Source organism: Melanotaenia boesemani, chromosome 9, assembly GCF_017639745.1.
Source record: "Melanotaenia boesemani isolate fMelBoe1 chromosome 9, fMelBoe1.pri, whole genome shotgun sequence".
Taxonomy (NCBI): Eukaryota; Metazoa; Chordata; class Actinopteri; order Atheriniformes; family Melanotaeniidae; genus Melanotaenia; species Melanotaenia boesemani.
Window position 1 is genome coordinate 24,603,511 of NC_055690.1, and position 27,960 is coordinate 24,631,470.

A 27,960-nucleotide genomic window follows, 5' to 3' on the forward strand; every position below is an offset into this window, starting at 1 on the left:
CTGTGTTGATATGATGCAATGTGGTGCAACACAACAAACAGATGTGTTTTACTGGGTCACACTCGATCAGCCTTTATAATCCATGTTGGCTTCCACGTTGGAAAGCTACAAACTTTGCAATGCAGTCTTTGCCTGATGACCTCTGCAAGCTCCATAAAATATTCACTTCCTAGGCATGGTACAATTGTCAGACAATGCTGAGGATGGATTTTAATTTCCAAAACTGTCTTCCTGCAGAAAATATCTAAAAAGTGCTCATGTTTGTCGTTTCCCCCCAATTTTATGTTTTTTTTTTCAGTGTAGCCTTTTAGAAGTACTACAAAGAACATAAATTGGCCCCAAATCCAGGCGTTTTATTGCTACAAATTATAATAATCCCCACTGAACAAGTACACAAAGCTAAAATGATTAGATATGGTTCTTTAGCATTGCAACGTAATGCAACTTTGAATTACTGATTAAATGTATTCATCATCAAAGCCTCACAAAGGGAAAAAAACAGCAGAAAACAACATTCATTTTGGTTCATGCATCAATTATGAGTACATGAACTGAATGACTCCTTACATCTGCAGCAGACAGAGATAGCAGTCCCAGCTGCTCTTATCTGCAATCATCTGTTGTGTTTATAATACATTACCAACAATTACATATGTAGTAACTTCACATACACATTATACATGTAGATAAAGTAAGAAAGACCTTACCTCATGCTTTTCTTGGAACTCAGACATGTCCATGCGGATGAAACCCTGCAATCACACAACAGTTTAATCTCCATATGTACTGTATCAGTGTGTTACATGTAAGGAAGATGCTGTGTCACACACCTTTTTAATGTCTTTGTGCATGTAGCGAGCTACCTGTTTGGCCAACTCTGTCTTTCCTGTGACATCCAGCATCAAACCAGACAGACAAAACAGAAATATCATTTAGTTATTCATCATGCAGCAGCAAGAACCCCATTCTCCATTTAATTACTTTGTTTTTAATATCAGAAACCATCCCAGCTTTTATGGAGCACATTAGCATGCAGAGATTTCAGGAATTTGGGGAAAACAAGCTTACTCATTTCAGACAGAAAGACAATCTCTCTCCTTCGCTAAGTGCTGGCCTAAATCCCAGCGCCTCCCTCTACGAAGCTTTCAATCATCTCCGGCTCTCCAGAAGCAAACATTATGTTTGTCGGTAAAATATTCTGCATACAAATGCTCATATATGATATTGATGTCTTGTGCTTGGTATGCATATGGGTGTGATGACTGTGTGCATGAAAGAGGCAGTGTGTGCGCTTGTGTCTTGTTGCTGTGTTTAATATTGATGTCTCATGGCCACTGTTTGTCGCTGAAGGGAACAGAGGATATGAACGCCACTTCTCCCTCATCTATCTCTTTGCCCTGTCATTTCACCAACTCTCTCTTTTTTAGCCATCTATCTGGCCCTTAATATTCTTCTCTTTCCTTTCCTGCTGCCTCCATACTAACACTTCCTCGCCTTGAATCTACTCTAAACTATTGCAGTCAAATTTATCCTTTGACACAAAAATATGCTGAGAGTTCACATAGTTGATCCGATCTGTTTTCCTACTTCATTCACCAGAAATGTACTTAAGAAAATCGCTTTCATTACTTTAGTAAATTCTATAACAGCTTTAATTTAGTAGTTTTGTTTATAGCTTGTCCTGAAGACTTTTTGATAAAATCCTGTATAAATGTCCAGAGAGTCCCAGTTTATTCCCACCATTCCCAGTAGATATTATTGTTTGAAACAGGAAGCTGTTGTTGATAATTTTTCTCACAAAAATAGGGTGTTGGGAAGAGCTCTCAGTGTTTTAATGTGCAGTCAGCTGTTTTTTGTAAGCAGGTGTGCACACAGGGCTTGGTGGGTTGAAATAAACAAAGGCTACAAATGGGCAGGTTTTATGGTGTAAAATTATATTTTATACATATATATCCTAAGTGCTGAAATATCAAACATTTGCGGTAATCAATTAAATGTACTACAACCACCAAATAAACACAAACTTAGAAATAATGGACGTATTGAGTCCTAAAATCTGCTTAAAATCATTTTAACAATATAAATTGTCCTGGTTTAGCATGTTCACATTTTATCATTTCGAACTAAACACAAAATAAAGCTGATATTTTTTTAAATGTCATTACTTTTTAATGTATTTGATACCAAAGCAAAATACTGGCCCTCTAAAATCTTTCACCAGCTGATAGAACTATTAGAAAAGTCAGGCCCTTACAGCAGAGAGAGAGCGGAGAGACAGACTCTCTGAAAACAAAGAAAACCTCTATGTAACTCGTTAATCCATTTTAAGGTCTAAAATATTTCGGTGTGGATCAAAGTGGTGTCCCACCTGACAAATGACCAACATATCCACCACCACTGCCCACAGACTTAAAGTAAACGATGTGTGGAGCCACCATGGAGTCACTGATTGTGTGTAACCTGCTTAAAAGCAGCCATGTTTTCTTCCTACCTTAAGTACAGAATGTGTGGAGATCAAAAATTGAGTGATTTTTTTTGTAGATTTTATAGTGCTTCTGCAGTTTCCTCCTTTTCTTGTTCATTTAAATTGTGTATTTTTTTCAGAAAATAAATAATAAATAAAAAAAGACAAACAGAATAAGTGCTTTCTTACTTTGGCAGCTACTTAAAGGAAGCTGCTTCATGAAATCAAACAAGAATCAAAGTGAGGGATGGAAAATTGAAATCAGTTACCGATTCCTGATGAGCCAAGGAAGAGGAATACGAGGGGATGCTCTTCATCATACCAACCATTCTCCTTTCTCCTGATAGCTAGAGAGCACAGAGAAAGGGAATGTGAGTTATTTGCATTTGATGAGTTAGTTTTTCTACCAAGTTTTACAGCAATGACCTGAGGGCTGTAGAGATCTCTGCAACTATGAGAAAAAAGTCCAAGAGATGGGATGAGAAAAGGGTCAGATAAATTTGTTGGAGAAAAAAAAAGGGGAAGAGAAGAGAACAGGAGAAGAAGATGAGAGACCTCCAGAAAGCTACCCACGATGCCTATCCTCCCCCCTCAGTCAGTGGGGCCATTAGCCAGCGGTAATTGTGTTAGCCTCTCTGGCGCGGCCATAGTAAAATCAGTTTAGCATAGATCGCAGCCTCACACACACAGACACACACTCCTGCTTAAAGAGGAGTGCCTACCCTACCCTGCCATCACCCCAGCAACCACACACACACACACACACACACACACACACACACACACAAAGAAAAGATGATGATGTGAAGTAAAGAGAAGCAGCGGTTTCAGCCACTTGACAAAGAAGCAGACACCAGCACAAACTCATCCAAACCTTAACCTGTTGAGAAACTGGGCCAGAACCAGAGCAGTAGATAAATGGGGTTACAGTTAGTACTGCTGCCACTAAAATGTTTGGTTAGCCTCTTCTGGCCAGTTGGTGATTGTTCCGAAGTGTTTGTGAGTTTCCTGCATATGCTGTCTTTTATCTTAGCTTAACCAGAAACTAAAACATATCAGCCTTTTGAGGCTTCAAAGCGGTGAAAGGTGATAAATGGAAGCAGCCTGATTGTCTCATTAAGGTAAATTAGCATCAGAGCGCAGATAAATGTGACCACAGCTCTATGTATTAGCTGAACATCAACTGCAGACCCTCTCAGGTTTGCAACAGCAGTAATGCTGCCATCATCCTTAAAGAGTTTCTAATTACACATTTTTTTGTGCTAGAAATTGCAACTATTAGGCACCTCATGTAGGTTTTTAAGCAACTTAAATGAAGCCTTATTTCCCCATATATTTACCACAGTGGATCAGTTGCCAGAAAGTCCAAGTTGCCAGAAAGTAACCAAATAATGTTTTCCCTCAAAGCATCCTCTACCTAGATCACAAATCACTATATAGTGTAGCCAAAATACTCAACAATAGAACCAGTATGAATGTTATGTGACCCAAGTGTTAAACTAGCTACAAATAGCTGATAATAAAAGAGCAGATGTTTGCCAGGAGAAGCAGGACAGGAGAAGGGAAGCTAAGAGAGGAACAAAGATAAGGAAAGGAAAGAGGAGTAAAGATGCAGAGGGAGATAAAGAAGGGAAAGAGAGGAGTGATGGAGATAAGGAGACAGAGAATGAGGCAGAGAAACAAACGAGTGTGTCAGAGATGGACATAGAGATGAATAGTGACAAGAGGGGCTCCAAAGCTCCGTCTGCTTTATCAATGGCTGCGTGAATGACAGCATAACCTTCTGTGGGTTTGTGTGTGTTTTAGCTGATTGAGACCGACTTTGACAGAAGGGCACACTGACATTTCTGAGAGGACCCTGACAACAAGAAGGAAAAGAAGGGGACACAAAACAAATGAAAGCTTGCTCCCTCTCTCTCTCATACACACACAAACAGGGCAGTGTGTATTGGGCAGGTCTGGTTGGCTCTAACATGATTACAGAGGGATGATTCTCTTCAATAACTCTTAGCCCTGAGAGCTAAACCTGGATCAATCTAACCTCCTTCCTGTGTGTGTGGGTTTGTGTATTTGTACTGTATGTGTGTCTTGCTGCAGGCCAGCTGTTTGTCATGAGGAGTTATGGTGAAAACAGCTGTTTTGAAGACATAACAACACACCTAACATTTTTTTTTTTGGACTGTGGTCTGCAAATCTCTACTAAAACTGTCAGTTCATCTGACTGAAATAAAAAAACATCAAAGAAAGAATCACTTGATTAACAGTCTAGATGGTATATAAATATGTCAACAACTGAACTATAGACTACTGCTTTTTCAGACAATTTATCAAGAAATTTATCTTTTTTTTATTTCTTTAGCTTTAGTCTTAAAGATGAAACATCACATGTACTGCTGTTACTTTCATCTTATTCAAAAATGTTGTCCTGAATATTTTTGTAAGTGAAATGTAAAAACATACAGTGCAAAGCACGAGTTCCTGCTTGGTATCAGTTGAGATCAGTGATAGGCAATGCCTTATCAGTAAACATTTCCTGTGATTAACAGTCCAATTTCCTCTAGTACCACTCTGCTTTTTGTAGACTGAGGGTTTACAGCAAGTCATTCTTTTTGTTGCAGAATATATATTTCATGTTACATTTATTTCTTTAAAAAAAAAAGGTCTGAAGGAGAATTAGGGGAATTCAAAGCCTCTGATTATTTATATTCTAAGACAGCTCCAACGCAAACACTAATTTGATGCTGTTGTGAATCTTAATTCTGCCCATCAATAATAAAACCTAACAGTAACGACTCATTAAATCTGTTGTTGTACATTTTGTACAGTCCTGTGTAGCACTTCCTCTCTGTTTATCCCTACATCCCTCTCTCATTTGTCATCTCTTTATCCGGAATACATCTTTGTTTTTCTTTCCTGGCCCATATCTCCATCTTTAGATGTCCACTTCCCCTCTTTGTCCCTGCCAGAGTTTGACTGATGACTTCTCAGCTTGTCTTTAAGGAAGACTGACAAAATAGCTGACATGGGTACAGCTGTGCAGATGTGTGCTCCTGTAAATTTCTTTGCAGATGAATTTTTTTTTGTCCGTAAGCCTCTCCTACTTCTATAATCCCATTTGTGAGAGTGTGTAATATATTCTTCTCAGAGATCAATAAGCTTCTTATTTATCTCTGTGGTTATGTCTTTTACAGCTTTTAGGACAATTTGCTAGGATAATAACATTCATTCTTTTCCTTGCCAAAGACCACAAGCCCCACAGTCCCCCCCCCTCCTTCTAATTTCCTTCTAGTTTTGGGAATAAGTTAATTATTTTCACAAATCTAAACAGAAAATGTTCAACACCATAAAAATAACACACAGTTTTTCTGTGAGCTCAAGACCCATTTCTAAACTCTCACTTTAACTCTCTCATCTGCAGATCAATACGGCACATGGCCTCTATGGATGTCTGCTGTAATATCAGCTCTTTACTGTCTTCTGTGTTATTGTGCTCTAACTCATTCCACCCTCCTCTTTTTGTTACACTCTTCTTGCTCTCCATCTTTCTGTCAATTCTCCAAGCTTTCTCGTTCACTGCTTTTTTACCATCTTCGTCTTCCGTCAGTGTCTGCATTTTGTTGAAGACATTTTTTTAAGTTTGCTTCTCATGACAGGCATACCACTAATTTCGCCATTATCCATCCCAGACTCTGTGACAACAAACTTGAAGGAATGAGAAATAAATTCAAGAGGCTACAAAGTTGGAAAGGACAGAAGGGCGAAGTAGAGACTTGCTGAGATGGACATCAAGGTGGCACACAGAGAGATAGAGGAGAAAGAAGAGAGAGCTAAACGGGGAAAAAAAAGCGGAAGGGGGAAAGCAGGAAGATGGAGAGAAAAAAAGAGTAGGAGGGGTGCGGGGTCTGTAGTACGTCTCCTCTCTCTGTAATCGTGTTAACTGGCGGCTCCAAGCCTGGCCCCTTCAGCTGTCACACACAAACGCAGACACACACATGCACGCAGCACCTGTGCACGCCTGACAGACAGCTCATTCATCACAATTAACCAATTACAGCCTCCACCGGTCTGTCTGAACCCGCCTACTGCTGCAGGGAAGGGAGGAGAACAGGAGGAAGGATGGAGAAGACTACAAAACAGAAATAGTATGAAAAATTAAAAAAAAAAAATAGAGGAAAGGACAAGGATGCTGAGTAAAAGCATGCACTTGAAATTTTTGCATTGGGTATTCACTGAGTATGTCCCTCGTAGCATGCAGTTTATTTGTGTACCTGAAGCCACAGTATTAATGGCCCCCTCCTGTCCGATGATGTGCTCTTTCAGCCTCCTCTCCAGGGGGAACCTCCTCCTTTCCTCTGCTTCCCGTCGAGCTTGCAACTCCTTGAACTAAGACAAGATTTTCAACAAATAAATGAATAAAAATGAGGATACAACAAACACACAAGATCATCAAGACACCTAAAAGAAAAAAGACATTTCAAAGAATATGGAGGAAAAAGGCAGAAAGCAATTGTACTTCTCCTTTGCCATTAAAACTATCTGTTCATAATCAGCTATCACCCACGACTTTCAGCATCATGAAGGCAGACGATGAGTTGACTAACACATTACTATGGCCTCGTAGTTGTTGGGCTTTGTAAAGCCAAATGAAAATCTAACACTTCTGGATTTATAGTTGATATTGTCTCTGTTACTCTATATTGGGCATAGTTTATGCTTAAAATGTGTCAAACCAAGAACTTATCTTTGCATAGCTTTATGGATACAAGTGCTTAGATATAGTAGTACATTGGGGTCATAACAGGTTTAAAAATAAATATGCATAAATTATAATCACAGAGCAGGGAAAAAGGGTAATGTAGCTGTAAATTTACAAGAAAATACAACTCGGATATGCACTGAAATGAACAAATATGACATGAAGCTTAAATATTCTGAGATAAAGGTACAAATTTATGAGAAAAAAATCCATAAAGAAGGCAATGTAAAAGGGAAACACTTTACATTCAGGGCAACTGACCAGTGATTTGAGTGTTGCAGTGCCATGGGCAGGAGATTATTGATGCTCCAACAAACGGCTAAATAACAAGCAACAAAACACTGGAAAAAACAAACTCTTTTCTTTCCTTTGTCCATCTTCTTTATTCCCAACTTTCCACTTTATCTGCCTATGTAAAGCTTTTCTTCATACACCAGATATCTGCCTTCTACTCTTTTATTCACCTTTTCTATGACACCTGATTCCCTCCCTTCTGCTGATTTTACTTCTCTTTTTGTGGCTCTTTTCTTCAACTCTTTCTCTTCATTTCTTTCTTTCTCTTGGCCACCACTGGACTCATTTATCCTCTCCTCTTTGTCTCTTTAGACTTCAGGTTTCTACCCTGCAGTGGAAGCAGGTTGTTTATTCTCTCTCTCTATCTTGTTTAGCTCCAGCATGCTGTCAAGCCAGTAGATAACTACGGATAATTCGAGTTTTATTTAAAAAAAAAAGGAAGACCCCACTTCTACCACTATCTAACAGTGAAATACCAAGAACTGAGCAGTGAGGGATAGTGTGTCAAAGATTTATTCAGTCAAAAAACCCATGAAATCATGCCAAACTTTGCCCCCCCCCAAACAAACATTATACCATTATTTAAAGAAAAAAACATACTAATTCAACATACCAATGAGCATCATCTGTATGTCAAAACACTTAACTATTTCCTCTGTGTCATACAGTTTCACAGGGTTAGACATGTTTCGTAAAAAAGAAAAACCTTATAAACAGCTTCACAAACTAATAACAGCTATCACTTTTAGCATCTCGAGAGAGCACTTACTGTAGAGCAGAGGTCACTGATAGACAGAAGGGGGGGGGGGGTCCTGCAAAAGGTGAAGATGGGGATTCCTGTATTCATTTTCTTAACCTTAATGTACTTGACTGTTCCTGCTTGTAGCAATGTAAGTGATGATACTTAGTGGTTGCATTAAAAACCTGGCAAAGCATAATATGGAGGAAAAAAATAAATAAATAAAATAAGATATTTTTATATCTATATGTATAGATATATCCATATCTATATATATATATATATACATATATATTGATTACATAAACACTGAAATTCATAAGCCTTTCCTTATGGCTGGATATAAATATCTACCATTCGAGAGTCTGCATTTTGAAGCAGTTTTCATCATTTCAAAGCTGGAACTTCAAAGCTGGAAAAACAAAAACTGTGTCAGTGTCTAAATGTTTTCAGACTCAACTCTATACCATAATCAATAACCAGGTTCTGTTCTTCAGCATGTTTTTAACCCCAGTTAACCTCTACCAGCTTTCACAACTTTAATACTCAAAAGCACCTGTCCGTCAGTGTCCAGACTCACACAGACCTCCTGAGGAGTGTGTGTGTGTGATGGGAAGTAAATGACAGATGCTGTGTGAATAGTGCTGTGTCAGTCGGACCAGGCCAAAGGACGTTTATAAGTGCAGAAACTAATGTTTTTTTTAATTGCTTGCAAATTCTGTAGATTTTTTTAGTGACTTAAATCTAATTGGACATTTGTGTCTGTAGGAAAAAAATATCATACCTTGCCTTCCCACTCCTGCAGGACTGTGCTCACTTCTCCCTCCTTAGCATAGGTCCGTGCTGTGTGTCCCAAACCATTGGTCTGCAGGGGGTTGGCACCTGTATGTGAGTGAACACATAAACACAATTGTACAGTACATTAGGAAAAAAAAACTATAAAATGGTGAAAATCAACAGGGCTGTGGAAAAATGAACTCTTTTTTTTTTTCTTGAGGATTCACAAATATGCACACACCTCCACAGCAGGAGGGTCAAAACGTCAATCGAGAAAGCGAGGTTAGAGGTGGAGAGGTCACATGGGTTCAATGGTTACTGTGGCTTTCTGCCGTAAAGCAGGAGGACCATGCAATGCCTCTGCAGGGGGTTTCATATCTGCAACGCGTGCCAATAACACACATCAGACCCCCACAACTGCACACAGACACCCTGGACTATTATACAGGCTATATACACTGCAGGTTGTTGCACCTTAACACAGCAAGAGGGGTCAAACAGAGGATAATAATAGTTTAATGGGGTCATCGTTTGAATGTGGAACAAAACAATGTCACAGCATGGGTGAAGCGTGCCAGTGCTCAATGTTGATGGGCTTGTCAGTCAGGGTGCTTAACAGTGCCTTCTGTGCTCAACCCAAAAGCTACTGTGATCCTCAAACCATATGAAGACACTTCCATATTTCATTGCTGACATCAGCATGTTCAGGCCTATAGCCTTTGGCAAGTTGGAAATCAGCTCCCTATTTATCACTCAGTGGTGAGAACTAATTTGATATTTCAGTCTCCTCACTGATCATTATCTATTTTTTTTTTTTGTATCATCTTCATTGATAAAATGTGGCATGTTATATTGTGTTATTATAAATACACTCAAAATTCCCTAAATGCATTTACATGTCACACAGTACATGCAGCAGATAGGTAAGAGTGAAAAAGTGGGATTGTGGTCACAATGTTTGTAAAAGGACAATTGGCCGAGATTGTCTTCATTACTTATTCTGTCATCATTTCCTGCTATTACACAAAGTAAAAATGAAAACTAATAAAAATCAAGTTTTATAAAGGAGTTCCTAATCAAAGCTGAACATGATAAATGATCCACATTGCATTTTGTGGTAAAGTAAATACAGTCAAAAAGCAAACAACCATCTCATGTAAAAGTAACATGGTGTAGAAATTCACAATATGTTGTTTGCTCTAAGTGCTACTAAATTTTTAAATAATGTCTAGAAGGCAAATATTTGCTTTTGTTAGAATTTCTCCCCGATTCTCCAAACTATTGAGTGCTGCCTACTGTAGGTGACAAGTAATTCATACAACCTCACAACAAAAACCAAAGGCATCCCTTTGTTTGTTAAATTTTGTTAAAATACCACAATGGTGCATGTGATGGCATGGTTCTCAAACTGTAGATAACAATGTGTGATTACTGAAAACCTGGTAGCATCTGCACAGGTGATGGTTCATCCTACTGCTCTTGGCACCAACCTCAGAGAATTAGGGTGCATTCACACCAGTATAGTCCACTTGACTCAGTCCGATTGAGGATTCGGTTCAGTTGGCCGTCAGCCGCATATAGACGTGAGCTGAACCCACAAGGCACTTGGTTTTGTAGTCCACTTCCTGTATTTGGTCTGCTTCTTTGATCCGAATCAGAGTCCGTTTGTGCATTTACAATATCCCAAATAAAGCAGACTTTCCAAGCACCCGGACTAGTATTTGGTGTGAACGGGCCCTTATCCCTACCCTACCATGATTGAAATGAAAAAAAAAAAGAAAAGAAAAGAAAAAAAAGATAAAACCCTAAATTTCCTGACCAGCTTGCAAAGCTATCGATCCTTACAACAATAAGGATTTTGTTGTAAGGACGCCCCCCCCGCCTCCACATACAGACGCACACACACACACACACACACAAAAAGGCAATAAAGTACCCAACAACGCGTGCACGCACGCACACACAAACGCACACACTGGACATAATAAATAGCATCATTTAGGGCTTTAATATCAGGCCAACCCTCTGGGCCACAGCACTTTATAACAGGATCAACACTAACTGTAGTCACACAAGTAGACACACACACACCCAAGCTGAACATTCTCACACAATTTCACACACACACACACACACACACACACACACACACACACACACACACACACACACACACACACACACACACACAATCCCTTCATTAGGAGTGCTTTAGTTATGCCTATTAAGAGTCCCTCCTCTTTCCTATTTCCCCCTCCCTCTCTTTCACTGCAGCTGGTGGGAAAGAGCCCCTGCTGGTCTTTATGCATGTGTGTGTGTCCTTGTCTCCGTTTTGTGTGCGTCTGTGGGCATGTGTCTCTTTTCTGGCCTTCTACCACCTACTGAGATGTCCATTACTCAGTGCCCCTGGCCAAGGGCCTTGTGTGGGGCCTGGGGAGAAGCTAGAGAGCCATTGCAGGTAGGGAGAGGGATTGTGAGCTGTAGCAAAGCCTGAGGGTGAGCCTGGAGACTGTGATGGATGGAGATGCGAGCCAAGGTCCGGCTTGGGCCAAAAGAGCAGACCCAAGGCTAGAAGAGTAGTGTGGATTCACACAAACACAGGGGAAATAACAAGACAAAGGACAGACACGGCCTTATAGACACATGTAATGTGTATGCTCACGACAGGAGGATGGTGCACAATCAGGGGGGAAACACACCTAAATCCACACAGACCTGAAGCAGTGGAAATTGATAATTTTTTTTGTGGTGATGCAAAAAGAGCAAATTGATTTTAACAATATAAGTGCCAAATATGATCAAACCTACATGTAAGTCTTCATGCATGCATGTATTCAAACTGGATCACACATGCAGATATATGATTGAAAGTGGGTGATATCATGACTGCTACTGGCCGCGATGGTGGCGCCAAGCCCACAAATGCCCTGTCGTGCAAGCAAAAACCAAATCTGTCATTAATCTGATTGTCCTAAAACAAATGTCTTTGCTCCGTGAAATTTCTTACCTTTTTAATTCAAAAATGCTTCTGCAGATTGTTTGATTGAGTTATACGAAGTGATTTGTTTAAGCGTACTGAGTGCTCACAGAAGCAGGGAAGAGACGGGCAGACAGAGCTTCAGATGCATCATCAATCATAAACATAAACAAGACATTAATACAAGTGTGTATGTATGTGTGTTTCAGGTGGTTTGGGGTGTTTTATAAAAAAAATGACTGCTTTTAGATTAAAGACCTAATCAGTTTAACAATGATACAACTACAAAATGCGTACGAGCTGAAACAAGGCTATGAGAAGAACAAATGCAGACATGAATATATAAATATTTTAATTAATCATATAAATGTGCAATTCTATAAACATATATTTCTGCACGCACAAGGACACACACTTCCTGTGGTTGTGGAGTTACCCCAAGGGCATGTTCTGTGTGGGGGTCACAGTTCAACGAGGCCTGGCTTGTTTAAGAGCTGCTCGCCTGGAAACTGAAGGGGATACTCTGCCCCCAGGGTGTGTATGTCTGTATGTGCGTGTATGTGTGTGTATGTGCACTGGCAGAGCTGAGTCAACGACAGGTGCAAGTGTAATGGAGGCTGGGGAAGATGAACAAGTAATCAATGTTAGATTAGTTTTGTAATAATGTTTTATATCAATTCTTGAGGTGATGATGCATGGTACCCCTTTTAGAAATGATGGAGGTGACGCTGTTGTTGTCTGAAAAGGCAGGACGAGAGTCATTTACACACCGAATTTAAAGCCTGTGTGTCATTTAAAACTGGCAACCCTAGATAAGAGTTAAGTTCAGTTCATAAACAACACACTTGAAATATAATCTCTTCTTTACATTTGCAATAACAATCCCATTCTACAACAACGGGACTTTAAATGAACAAACTTCTTTCCAACAGATAAATAAAGATGGGGCTGATCCAGACAGCCCTGTGACTCCGGTTCCCCATGCTGCCAAGGGTTGCATAAAACTCCCAAATTCATTATTAGTACTGAGACAAATTCAGCATTGTTATTTGCTATCAAAAACACAGCTTGAAAGCTTTAATCACAGCTCTTTCTTCAAACAATGAGAAAAACACCCACCTTCCATAAACATCACTCAATGTACTATTACCAAGTGTTGCTAATGTAACATAAAGTAACAAAAAAGCAAGAAAAGTGACAGAAATGTAGACACAAGGGAACACAGAATAACCTAGTGTAACAAAACATACACAGCAGCATTTCAGCTACTAATCCTAAACCTGGCCGCTACAAACTCCTACCCCCTCCCCAAAACATTCAGAGCAAACACAGACCAGACTTATCATTAATATACAGTCCATCAATTATATACACCCACTCCTAAATATCTGTCAAATACTATCTTTCAATTGTAGAAATATTATGTAATGATGTTGCTGGTGTGCTTCCAGCAACCCTTAATGAAGGCACCAACATAAGAAACACTTTTTATGCCATGAAAATGCGACTAAATATAAAGGACTATTTGAGCTTCCATGTTCTTCCTTTTAATGTAATATTAGGTGCACAAGATTGATTGCTTTTGTAAAACAAAAATCAATGAGACATATTGAATGCAGGGGCACTGACTGACCAACAAAATGTGATTGATGTCAATAAATTACTCTACTTTCATACCGGGGATAAATTTTTGACAGTTTGTATAAAATCTTAACTTTATGAGGTAATAAATGGACTCAAGAGTGAGGAACAATGGGACGGCTTTTTAGACTGAAAAGTGGCAACGTACCAGCCTCCAGGAGCATGCGAACAGCGCGTGGATCATCAGCCAATGTGGCGTAGTGAAGCGCAGTGCAACCACGGAAACCAGCCCTGCTGCTGAGCCTGCTGCTGAATTCATCTTCTCTGGACACCAGAACTGTATAAAAGGGGGACAAAGAAAACACAGATAAAGACATATTTCTTTTGCAGACCATCAGGTTGACGGATGGGCAAGAAAAAACAAAAGTCACTGTTTAATGAATGTGTAAAATGCAACTTCTTTTTTTATTCCTCAGTGCAAAACTGAGTAGTTATGATTTATATGTGGAAAAAGCATGCTCACTGAAAAAGATGAAGTAAAAAATTATTATGAAGTAAACTACTATAAAGTATTGTAACTGCAGCTGTTTGAGCCTTTGCTGTATATTCAGAGCTTTCTCTAATCTGTTTACATTTGCTGTTAACACCCCAGAGAGTGACTGCTTCAAAATAATCTTTCCTGTTTCAAGCTTTTGAAAAGTTGCTCATTTTCGCAGATTTTAGCTCAGCTGTCTAAAATAATAGAAATAATACAAGTTGTGTATAAGAGTCTCTTGTGTTGTGCTCCTTTGTAATAACAGAAATACTCTATCATTCTCTCCTTACTTCTTTTTCATAAGAAGACTCATCTTGTGCCACTTCTCCATCATCTAGTATTATTTTTCTGCCTTCTTCCTCTCTTTCTCAGTGTCCATCAATTCCTTTCATCACTTCCACTCTCTTGCTCCCTCCTCCCTATCCATTTTCCCCATCCCCATAACTTTGCCTCATCCATTTCCTGACTTCCTCTCCCTCCCTTGTCATCCCACTCATTTCCTCCAACCGTTCCCTCTCTCCATCACCCCTAAACTTCCATATCTTCATCCTACTCCTCCATCTTTAACCTCCTTTTCATCCCTCTTCTTTCAGTGCGTTCCCGTCTTCCTTCTTCTTTTCTTCATCAGTCTTTCCCTCCCTCCATTCATCCCACTCTCTTCCTAGTATCCTTCTGCACTGTGTATGTTTGTGTGTGTGTGTGTGTGTGAGTGAGAGAAACACAGGGTGGGATAATCATAGCTAACCCAATAAAGCGTCGCACAGACCCCCCTAGCCCATCCATCAGTGTGCGTCTGGGAAACGCTTCCCCACGCTACGCCAGCCCCACGTGGACCCAAACCTGACAGCCTTATAAATGTCTGCAATATACATATCCCATATAAATATGTCTGCAGAAACCCAACACAGACTGGAGGGTGGGGGGAGTGTTTGTATGTGTGTGTGCCTGCACCATCATGCATATATGTATCTGTGTGGATGACTGTCGCTTGGAAGAAAAACAAATAAAAAATACATAAGTTGTCGCAAAATGTATAAAATAAATAATACACAGGAAATCAAACATGCATAAATGTAAAATTATATGCAAATAATAATGGCTTATAATAGCTGCAAGTTCACATGTGTAATAAAACCACCACACATGCATACATAAACACAATTGGGAAAGAGGCATACACAGTTTCCCCACCTTCCAGTGAGTGGATGCCTTTCTCCCGTGAGGTGTCATAAACATTGTTGAACTCGTCTCCGGCATTTGGGTCAGTGCCAGCTTCAAGCAGAACCTTTAATGCACTGGAAAGCAAGAAAAGAAAGGGACACATTTCAACCCATGAATAATTCTGTAAGCTTGATACTAGATGTTTTGGAACGTATTAAGTCTTCTTGCACTCAGATGGAGCCACATAATGTAGATTCAGTTACTCAGACAAAGTAGGATCGTCTAAACCTTTTATAAAGCAAAGACTAATTACGCACCTTGTTTTTCAGCTTTCTTGTCAACTGCTTTATAGATTTTTTTCTTGGCTAAATAAAAATAAATACAAAAATAAATAAATATACTCCTGACAAATTGGCAGCTGCAGTAAAGCTGATTAAAGATAAAATACTCTTAACGGCTTTGTTGTGATATCATGACGAAGATAACTGAGAATTCAGAGGTCCACTGTATGAGATCGTATTGATATCTAGCCACAGAAGTAGCAATCACTTAATGACCCTGCACCCACCCCCTAAATATTTTGGCAATGAAAACACACAATAGGGCTCATCTAGTCAGCGTTTGATTGGTCCTTTCAACAGAAGGACAAAATAACTTATGTTTGGATGTAAATAGATCACAGTAAGCTTATAAAAAGATCAGTCTTACTTTAACAGTTTTGAATATAATGAAAATATAGTATGAATAAGACAGAACATTAAATAATAAAACTGAGAAAATTTACATTTTAAAGTGAATTTTATAATTATTCCTTGTACTTTCAAATTTAAATGGAGCAAATGGAGACTGTGTGTCTCAATGGGACTACCTGTATAAATAAATATACCTGACAATCCCGTACATTAAAAACCATTAACTGGTAAAGTGAGAAACACAATCCTCAAAGACCTCATCCCACAGCCCACAGTGCCCAAAAGATCTGTTGCCAACACCAAATATGTTACGAAAACCTCAGATGTTTTTATTATCTGTGCCCTGACTGGTTCATTTGGTAGCATGAGGAGAATTTACACAATACTAGGTGGTCATAAAGCAATGGCTGACTGGTATAATTCTCCTGAAGCCAAGTCGTGATTTCCACCACTTCAGTCATTTAAGTGTATTTACTGACATACGTACAACCCTAATCAGGCCATACTGCTTCCTAAAAACACATTTATGCAAATGTGTCACCCCATAAATATTCAGTCATCTGATCTTTAGCTGTGCTACCGGAAGAAGTATGAATACTAGAGTTGGAGCTGGATGAGACTCGTCTCTTTTATATCCTCAAACATAACTTTGACCTTTTCACAAAGTTTCTTGCATCCTCAGAGCTTGAAAAACAGATGCAAACATCCAATTCGTCAACTGGCCATGACACTTTCACCTGATTCACTTCCATCTATTCTGTCCCGTTATGGTGGATACACTCCAATGGCCCCTTCCCTTAGTCTTCTCCTTCACTTCACATTTGTCTGCCTTGTAACACGTACATATGTGTGTATTGAAGGGGCAAGGGTCGTACCCATTTCCGGCACAGTGGGGGGGCGCGGGGCCCTCTCTGACGAAGTGGGTATTTGTGTGTAGCCCTTTATTGGAGCGTACCGCCTTATAGAACAAACAAGACTACCTCGGCAACACCACTCACTGTGACCCAACAGACATTCCAGGTACCGTCTCTCTGTCTACAGAACCGACATTGAACATCTACCACCATGAACGTGAGCTTTGGCTTTGACACTGAGAGTACACACAAATACACAAAAACTAGTTTGCTGACTTTAGGAGAGAGGCGGTGGCCGAAACATGAACCCTGCCAGAAAGCTGCCGCTGCCATTAAACCTGTGACCATGTAATGCAGACAGGGAGGGAATGATGGATCATTCCTGGCTAAATGGTTATGGCAGTGGCCTGAAAGGCTTTAAATGGAACAAAATGATTATTCATAAGAGGATGAGGTGGACTCCTTTTTAGAGCAACTACACTTGACAATGTAATAAGGTTCAGACGCTATAAAAAAGAAACTGCTCTAAAAATGACCACTGACAGGTAACGACCTCAACACTGATTGAGCAGTTTTGTAAGCCAATTCAAACTAGCTACTTATCTTGATAATAATAGCAATGCATTAATATATATGTAACTCTGATTAATTAATAGAACTAGAACTTAAGTCATATCTGTTTTTTGTGACTTTTTTTCAGAGCCTAAAATGATCAAATGAAATCTTTTCAATTATCTGATAAATCAGTGACCCACTAAATTTATCTTTTGAGAACTTGAAAAATAATTAATTTAATTTTATTTCTTCTAAAACAGTTTAACTGTTAAGAAATTATTAAAATAGAAACTCTAAACAGAATCTGTTGCCAACATCTGTTTGGGGTACCAATCAAGGCTCGATAATAAAAAAACGAAAATTTAATCTTTACCAATTTATGTACTAATCATTATCAGAGAACATGGGTGCTCCTGTGGGAGACCAGAGCTGAGAATATTCTGGCCAGGTCTTTGTGTCTGACCTTGCTAGGGGAGTATAAAAGGACTGTGCAGGGGGGGTCCCCCTTTTGTTACTGTATCACTGTGGCTGAGGGGTGGCGGGGGGGCCCTGACCCATGGAGGGCTCTCTTCTCACCCTTGCAAGCACTTCTACAAACACAGTGAGGCATCCTATGAGATATGCAGACACACACACACAAACTCGAACTAAGTTTGGTCACACGAGGCTGAGCAGGTCGGTGTGAAGAAACGAGCTGGTTTGAAAAGAGTTAATGGCATAAGGAAGGTAAACACGAGGGGATAAAGAGAGAAAAACTCTAGAGAGGAGGAGACGTAGGAGGTGGAGGGTATGAAAGGAGGGAAGCAAAGTTAAAAAGATGAAAGAGAGAGATTTAATTATAAAGAACAGTACTAAAACTAATGAGCTTTTGAAAACAGTTTATAGTTATACTAATCAAGTGATGATCAAGTGGCTAACTTTATTTGGGACTTTTAGGAAAGCAGCGGGAGTAATTTGAGGCCAAACCAGAGGCATGCAGAGGTTAATTAAGTTAAACTCCATTTTTATAGTAGTGGCAAAAAAGTTAGAATTATAGACTTCCTAGTAGATCTGAACAAAGACGTAATCTGACAAATGCAAGTGTCATTTACTTTCTTTGCTAAAGTAAAACAAACAAGTTAGTTAAAATGACTTACCTAGCTGCCTGATTTTACACCTTCAACAGTATAATAAACCATTAAATAAATGTTAAAAAAATAAAAGATTCATAACATAGGCATTTTTTTACTCAACAGATGCATAATTTTGAGGCTTCTTTTGGGCTTATTTTTTGTTCTAGTCCACAAATGCAAAACCATTAATCCAACAGTCCCAACTGTTGTAAGCTTTAACAAGAAAATGTTCATGCTCAGCTGCATCACCACTGGAGCTAAGACGGAGTTGGCAAAAAGGTTCAAAGAATTTTCAGCAGAGATCCGCACCTCTCTGCTGTTAAATTAAACAGCTGTGGCCACATTTTACATGCTGATGCTACAACTGGTAGCTTTAACCTGCATACTCTGCCTGGGTTTCCCCAGCAGGTGAGTGGTGTAAGTACAGGGTGTTAATGGTGTTAGTTTCCTATCCGGCCCTGGAGGGAAGACAGGAAACAAACACTTCCGTCTCCCGTTTTCTATAATAGACACCTGAGCTGAACTGACCATCCATGTCTCTGACCACCTGGTCCAGACGCTGGACCTCACTTGACCCCGCCTTACCTGGCGCACACTTGGGGTTACATAGAAAGCAGGAAGCAGGCTTCTCTGCACTTTGTAAATTTCTAGTTTTATTTTAGCCAAGTTTCCTGATGGTCAAAATGTACACTGAAAAGTCATCAGAGAATGATGCTGTCTGACTCAAAGCATTTACAAGCCAAATTATTCAACTATATTAACTTAAAATTAATTAAAAAAAAAAATTTAATTAGCAAAGCAAAGTGATGAAGTCCACGTCCAACTTCCAATAACTGTCAGCTGATATTAAAGAAGAACTATATGTAAAGAAAATTATTATTTCTAAGGATGGAACATATGAAAATTTTGGTTGATACCGATATCTGATATTAATATTGTTGTTATGACTGATAACCGATATTTACCGATGCTGATACATATATTTTGTTTCATAAGGTTTAAGATTATCAAATTCTGTACAAAGTAAAATTTATGCAAACATTAGGGGTCTTAGTTTCCCGCCATTGTTTGTGAGCTTCTGGATGGTAGTTTTTCAGATGGAGCTGATGGAGCAATCAGACGAAAAATAAATATCAGCAGTTAATATCGGCCCAGTTTTGCTTATCGGATCGATACCGATATGTTAAAAAATTATACCTATACCGATATTATTGCCGATATATAGTGCATCCCTAATTATATCCCAGTTTATTATAGTCTATTACAAGACATAATTGTAAAGCATTGAGAACACAAAGAAATACAGGAACTGACTGTCATTAAGCCAGACTGTTTACCATCACAACATGTTGTAACGTGACCAAATCAGAATAATATTTCACCAGTAGTTTGATATTCCAGCTAATCCCAGTCCCAAACCCATAATCCCACTTCACATCACTCTCTGCTCTCACCAGCTCTTTTTCCCCCAAATGAGCCACTCATCCTCTCATTCCATCATCCCCGCTTTCCCTCAATTCTACCCCACTCCCACCCAACGAGTCACTCAGCCGACAGGTCGGAACGGTCAACAGGCGTTACACTTGGCTGAGTGCTCATTGTGCACGTGAATGCAGAGAAGGAAGGATGGAGGGAGAGAAAGAGCGATGGAGATGGGCATTGTGTGTTAAAGAGTGCAAACAGAGGACCAGGCCCTGCGCCTCCATGATTTAGCCCTACATCAAAGCTAAGCAAACACACACACCCGAGATGTCTAACCCTTAATTCTTACACACACCCCTCTGCTCCACCCTGATTCTCTCACACAGCCACGCCTTGACCCCCGAATACGAGAGGCTGCCTGGTGGATGCTGTAACTACTACCATTTCCACTCCGATGGGTGTGAGGTGAAATCTTGCATCTTTCTTTTTATTAGAAATACCACTTATTGCCCAGGAAAATACAAACACACTATGAGTGAGGGGTGGAATAACTCAACAACAGGGTCCAAACTGACATTCTAGCTACAGGCTAGACCTTGTTCATGATTAATGTTCCCTGTGTTTTCACTTAACCGCTGCAAATAAAGTTGTGTGTAGCTGAGTAATAGGCAGTTGGCCTGTAAGATATTTGGTATAAACTCCTTGTTTCCTCACTTGCGTGTTTGAGGATGTTCTGTGAGTAGATGTGAGTGCATGTGCATGAGAGATGTGAGTGATGTGTGTGAACCAATGTTCTGTCTTCCCTGCAGCAGTGACGGCTCACTGGGGGGTTGGAAGACGGGATTAAACACAGAGGAGTGTCTGTCTTGCTGAGTTATAGCACTCATAACACAAACACACACACAGAGAAGACAGTGCGACAACACACAGACATAGGTACAGACACAGATACAATGAAATCTGTATCTGTAACACTTTACACACAAAGGGACATCATTAAACACAACATGACATGCATCAATATGCAGGATGATGACAATCACTCACACACAAGATGTAAATACTGCAGCTAAAACAATCAAAACACAAGATTGCATTTGTCTTTGAGCATTTTCTTTTACAGACAAGAGACAAAAGATCCACTAAAGGTTATTTTCATCAACTTAATCGTTATGGTGTATAAAAAATTAAATAAAAAAGTGGAACTGCAGAAAATTTTAAAGAGTATCAAATTATCAATGTCACACTATCTGCACAAATCGCACATTTTACTTGCAATCATATGTCATATAACATTAATTTCTATCATTCTCATACTGGAGGAGCTGGAAGCTGCAAATGTTGAGGATATTTTTTCTTCACAAAGACTTTGCAAACCTGAAAAGAGGCAAATATAACTTTGTGATTTAAGTAAGCTTGTTTGCTACTATTATCATATTCAGATTTCACATAATGCTTCTCCCTCATGGAGACCCTTTAGCAAAAAAAAGTGACCGCACAGTCCTGATGGAGGGAGGAAAAAGAAAAAGAAAGCCTTGTAAATTGGATTTGGCCTGGCCTTAACCTCAGCCCCTCTCTGTGTTGTGTGTGTTCTGTGGGCCAGGAGGCTAATTTAATTTGTTGGGTGGAGAGATGGGGGTACGGGTAAATGCCGTCTGTCAGTCTGAAAGTTGCACTTTGCACTCTTGGAGATGTACTGTAGGGACTACATCACGAACATGGATGACATATGCTCACACACTAACTACAGCAGACAGCTGCATTACGCCAAACAAAAGACACCATAAACACAACTTGTTTTTAAAGTTTAGATGGAGGGAAACAACAACAACAACAAAAACTCACTCAGACCTGTACTGTCTGTTCATAGCAGCCACCATGAGAGCAGTCCAACCCAGACGATGGCGGTGGTTCGGATCCACACCCTCCTTTAACAGCCTGATGGGAAAAGAAACAGAATGTGGGGTCATGTCTATTACAGTACATCACTGACAAGCAGCACTTTCAGAGTACCAACAGTGTGTTTGAAATTTCTTACTATTTTGCATTATCAAAGCATAATGGTGGAAGGACAAAAATATTACTACATGTAGGTAAATTATACAAATTATCTTCTTAAAATGTAAAACCAAGAAATGTGGCAGTCCAGCTGCTTGTGTGTTGTACAGGGTTCATATGTTTTTCCACATTCAAATTTCCAGATTTAACAAGTCAGCTTTTTTTTTGTTTTTTTACCTCAGAGTACAAACCTGCAGGGCCTTGTTTTTAAATTGCTCTCATATAAATCAAATGGCATAAAAGTAAGACACAATGTATTATTTAAACTCCTAAAAAGAGAGCAACATGTAAAAGCACCATCTCTGACCTTACTGTCACACAAAGCAATAAATGTCAGGGTTTGCTGCACTTCAACTAGAGAATTTAGTTGGTGGACTTATGGACTTTTATAAATGCTTTACTGTTTTTTTATTTCAAAGAACCAAGGAACAAATGCAGAACAAATTGTGCCTAAAATACATCCAATCATGGTGCCCATAAAGACTTATAGGCATGTCTAGTGTCTGCAGGTTTTTAATAAGCAAAACTGTGCAGCCTTAAAAAAAACAAAATCATGATGTTTAAAATCTAAAATTGAGGATTTTAAATGGTATATAAACAGAGGGCTGATACCTGGTGCCTACTGTCATCCATAAGTTAAAAGAATGCAACTTGTTTGACAATTCATTCTTTAAAACTTAAGTTTTTAAACTTTTATAGGACAGAAAAGTCACTTCAAGCATAAAGCCAGCACATGGTGATGTCAAGGTGAAGCCATACACAAACTCTTTGACCAGTTAATGTGTCTATATGTCCGAGCCAGGTGTGTGTTGAGCTTTCAGCCTCGGGGTATAACATCAGGTGCTGGAGTGACACTGTCCCTATAAGTGAGCGTGTAAGGGATCCTTCTGTTGTCCCTTGTGCTGAGCAGGCAGTGTGCATGTTTACAGTCAACACAGTGGCCTCTGTCTGGTCTGCACTCAGATCTGATGCTCTCTGGCTCTGTTTTCACTGCCTTGTCTGCATGCAGCATCAGGGTTAGGACAGATATAATGGCTCACCATTACAGCTGCCTCTCAGCTTTTCACTGCTTGTTTCCGCTCAGTCAAACTGGGCAGCTTACAAGTTAAAAATGGGCAAATGTAAACATTTTTATTTCATGAAAGAAAAACTTTAAAAAGTGAACTAAAAAAAAGACAGATAATTATAGCACAGTGATGTGGAACAATATTTCCAATACCAGACAGCTGGAGAAGAACTACAAAGCTGCTGCATTTAACTGGGACATATGCTTTTGTTTACTTTTAGGTATATATAAGCGTTTGACCATGATGTAACAGCGAAGTCAACTTGAATATTACCGTAATGGTCTCTGACATCATTTTGGCCAAGGATAACCTGGCCTTAAGAGGGGGATTTACCAACCTCAAACCATTTTTTTAATAGCAGTCTGAATGGCAGCTGTAGTTTGAAAAACACAAATAGCACTCTGCAGACTTTTTTTACATTAGTAATCCCTCTGAACCTAATACAATAATAAATTGTTTCACAGTCGTAGAATAACACATTTTGTGAACATTTTGTGAAAAGCAGACCTCTTTCTTTATCGACTGCCTCTTGGCAGACGCACCCCAACACTTCTGAGAACTCAGTCAAAGCACTTAACACATCTGTGACCTGCTAACTGACTGTCTCACTGCACTCTCACCTACACCATCTGCCACATGTGCACAGGTAACCTAAGCCTGCAAATGGAGACACACATCAATAAACACACATACGTACACACTCATGTTGATGGATTTGGAAACCATCACCCAGAGAACATCCAATGAGCAAAGCAACACAATTAAAATAGATGCAAGCATTAATCTTACCATTATTTCTACCAAGTGGAGTGTAGCATTACTAACAGGAACTCAAACTACCTTTTATGTACAAAAGGTACATTCCTAATAGTTAACTAGTCAGTTAGATGGTATATACTGTATATGACTGCACCTTGAGAATCTCTTTTTCAATCCCAGCCTTCAAATATTGGCCTGCACCGTCACAGATGGCCATCCTCTGCCCTCTGGTGGTTTCTGGTGAAACTACAACTGCAGGGTATTCACATGCGCTTTCATGACAACAGATGACCCCGGAATGTACTGGAAATCAGCCTCAGCATTTGGTTTGCGACCATACAGGCAAAAAGTGACACTCACTGCACTACAAAGAGAACACTGGATGGAGCCAGCTATGTTTCCTTTACTCATATTAAGGTTGGTAAATGTCACATGGTCCAGGTTGAGACTGTTTGCAATAACAAACATCGGTGGCTGCAGATATTATGGTACAAGGCAATAGATAAAATGTTAAAATAAGTCATTACTTTATTCCAGTCAAAGAAAGCCTTGTTATTTGAATATTTCAAATATTTATTTCCACAACACGTTAACAATGGTAAATCAATATAATACAACGCTGATTTCTCTGGGCTGAGTTTTAACTAAAACATAGGGCATATAAAACTATATAAAACTGAGAATACAATAAATACTTCAGTAAGTTCTCCTTTTATAAGCAAAATGTGTGATTACTATACCTTGAGCACCATGCAAGATTTACAAAGCACAATTTTTATATACATTAAATTAAAGAACAATTTCTTATCATGTCACCTTTAAACAAAGTTTCAGTAAAGAGGTGGGGGATAATATTTTTGGGGGAGGATTATAATTTAAAATGAGGGTGCATCCATTAATAAAAAAATACAAAATGAAAAGAAGAATTTAGTAAAACTAAAGAAGGATTTTGTAAAACTATTGGTGGAGTGACACATTGGAACCAACTGAATGTGAAGCTAAAACAATGTCAAAATGTCAATTTATTTAAAAAGAAATATAAACAAATGATCTTTATATGGTACAGGGAGGAGGCAGCTTCATTCCTGGAGCACACTTGACATGTTTTATATTGTGTATTTATGCGCATATTATTATATTTAAAAGGCATATTGTGTATATTGGCATCATATTCTCTAATATTTTGTTTATATATATATATATATAAATCAAGCTTCTTGAGCTGTCTTCTTATATATGAATAAATATATATGAATAAATAAGTAAATATGTATAGCTAATATATTTATAGCTGCTATTAATCAACATTCTATTTATATATTTGATCTATATTAAAAAAACGAGGATTTCATGTTTTTTTTTACCTCTTTCTACTCCATTTCAAACATATAAATAGCTTTTTACTTTATTTTGTGATTTTTTTCTGTTTGTAACTTTTATTTTGTAATTTTCTGTTTCACTGTTTTACCCACTTGTTCAAAATTAAAAAAAATCTTTAAGTCAACTATTATTAAAAATACCTGAGAGTAAGATCAAAAAGGGATGTTCACATATTCACAAAACAGCTTTCATGTAGTTAGAGCATTTGAAATTGGGAAATTGTCTAGTTTTGATATATTTTTCTCTGTATTGTACACAACCGCAACATAAAAGGAAATTAAGCTATTAATGTGTGACTTAAGACTAAATGCTATGCTTTAATGAAAATAGTTTAACAAAAATACAGCATCAAGTACTGAAAGTGCTGCTACCTTTTCACAGTCTCTTTATTTAGAGTCGCTCTAAAATAAATTTATAAGTTAACTGGAATGACAGCTGAGACGTCTCTGAGAGGAGTTCAGGTACATCTCTTTATAAAAAGTGTTTTCTCTTATTATATCACTATTAAGCCTGTCAAAATTGAGGGAATGTGTAAATGATAGCTGCAATTCATTAGACAGGTAATGCAACATCTTCATTTGAAAGACACACATTACTTATTAAAACAAGAGAAATGTCCAAACATGTTTATGTATGTATGTGGGAGTGCATGTGGTACCTGGAAACATCTTGAGAGTTATTGGTCCTTGCTGCCTCCAGTAGAGCATCCCCTTGTTATAAAAACAAACAAAAACAAAAAAAAAAAATTTTAAAACTCTTTGGTGTTATTAACTTTTTCACAACTGTTAAAAATGAGCTTTTTTCTACATAGCACTAGTTAGTAGATGTTCAATGTGATAAAGTTTACCTTTATTGTCAGAGTCTTTTCTCAGACAGAAAGCCACGGCTGCAGCAGACAGTACACCGGCAGAGGCCACTCCTGCACGCCTGGCTCCTCCACCTGCTCTCTGGCCCTCGCCCCCGCCGCTATGCCCGCTCTCCTCCCAGTATTGGTTGTTGTTGCGCCCTCTGCTGGCTAAAGCCGCCCACGAGCTTCGACGGTTCTCCAGGTTTGACAGCCATCTTGGGGCAAGGTGATGGTACTGCACCGATGGACCCACATTGGTACTAGCGCTCTCTTCTGACAAAATTCCTCTTCTCGAGACCCGGGAAGTGGACACGATGGGGTTCCGATTAGTCTCTGCTGGTGTCTCACGGATGACCTGGCTTGCGGCACCGCTAGCGCTTGTCTGGAGCACACGGCTGCATGGTGACAGGCTGCGCGACCTTCGCGATAATAGCCTGGTGGGAACAGATGATAGCATGGCGATAAACACCCAGAAAACGAATGAGGGTATGAAACTCTCGATCTGACAATAATTCCGGAGGGTAACTAATTTCCTTCTAGTTGCAACCACTGTGTTAATTCAGGTGTGGCAGCCCCTGTTTATCAGCTCACGAGGCGATAGTAACACCAGGACGAAAACAACCGTTTCACCTCTCATCGTAGCCGGGATGTCACCAGAAACTGCAGTGCATTCTGGGAAATGTTGTTTTATTCTGGGAAAACTACAAGCACTGAATGTGTCGAGAAGTATTTGAAGTTTTACCACAGTAAAGAGTGTCTGTTTTGCTGTATAAACTCTGAATGAGAATTCGCTCGACATATAGGTGTAAAATAACATTGTAGTTGCTCCTCTTTTGTGCAAACCAGTCTTAAGTTGAACAGTTTTTGATGGCTTAATTATAACGTATCACTGAACTTTTACAGTATAACAACTCAGTAGACTACGATGGGGCTGTTTTCAAACCAATCAAAATGGATTTAAACTCTAATGATGGTCAATAATTTGGAACAACAGATTATATTTTTCTGGTGCTTTCCATCTTTGTGGGAGTGTGAAAGGACAGACAGAGAAATGATGAGACAAGCTGTTTTGGCTTTGTTCACCACGGCCTCCAGGTGGCGTAAAATCATATTATGATTGAGCATACAGTACTACATAAAAACTCAGCAAATGCCATCACTAATAGTCACAAACTCAGAATTCAGTTTCAGGCCGTATTCTAAGAATATTGAATAAACCCTCATAGTGACCAGCAATGGGTTAATATGTTGTCAGTGGCCTACAGAAAATAAATTACATGACATTTTTTCAAACATCACACAATCCTTTGAATAACCAAAATGCAACCGTCTGTTCATCCAGCTGTCCATTTTCTATACCTGCTTATTCCAAAAGTGTTCACCTGTTATCTATTATATCTTTTGTGTGTGTGTGTATGTGTTTGTGTGTGTTATCATCTTCACATTGGTTACTGCCCAGTCCAATTGATACCCCTCTTGAAGTAGCAATGATTTACTGAGATACTCAGCCTTTGGCATAAGTAGCCTTATCCCACTAGAAAATGTATTCTGACTCAATTTAAAGCCATTTATTGGAACTATTGACCTTTTTTTTTAGCTGTACAGCCTGTCTTCTCTCTTGTTGACTTATTTTGTTCCATCACACTCTTGGCTTTAGTTATCACCATTTAATCCTCTTATCTCATTTAAATCCGTCATCTACTTTCTTATTAACAGAAACCCACTTCCATTCTATAAATCTTTTTTGCAAATCATACTGATACACCTGCTGTTTTTCCTCCACTTTAAACAATCTATTTGCTTCTATTTGTTTATTTTTAATTTAGTAACTCTTAATAAGTAGCTGGTGAAAGAGTCTTAATTATTTAAACTATTACTTAGTCATACACTAAATATTCATCCACATGAATGTACACATGCAACGATGCCT

The 27,960-nt window shown here is 39.0% G+C and overlaps 1 protein-coding gene across 2 annotated transcripts in view; it reads right to left on the reverse strand.

Annotated features, from left to right (window-relative positions):
* The window catches only part of clpb (caseinolytic mitochondrial matrix peptidase chaperone subunit B), a 32,511-nt gene extending 5,835 nt beyond the window's left edge, over nt 1–26,676 (reverse strand). Inside the window, exons 1-10 of one of the 2 annotated variants that reach the window (XM_041994053.1) lie at nt 26,031–26,676; nt 25,842–25,893; nt 21,771–21,857; nt 15,315–15,418; nt 13,797–13,925; nt 9,038–9,135; nt 6,733–6,847; nt 2,734–2,811; nt 831–886; nt 708–752 (exon numbers count right to left, since the gene is read on the reverse strand). In XM_041994053.1, coding sequence (XP_041849987.1) covers nt 708–752; nt 831–886; nt 2,734–2,811; nt 6,733–6,847; nt 9,038–9,135; nt 13,797–13,925; nt 15,315–15,418; nt 21,771–21,857; nt 25,842–25,893; nt 26,031–26,487 — 1,221 coding nt within the window. In that variant the 5' untranslated portion in view covers nt 26,488–26,676. The remainder of the gene's footprint in view (nt 1–707; nt 753–830; nt 887–2,733; nt 2,812–6,732; nt 6,848–9,037; nt 9,136–13,796; nt 13,926–15,314; nt 15,419–21,770; nt 21,858–25,841; nt 25,894–26,030) is intronic. The other variant, XM_041994052.1, reaches the window with a different exon arrangement.
* Nucleotides 26,677–27,960: the final 1,284 nt, after the last annotated feature.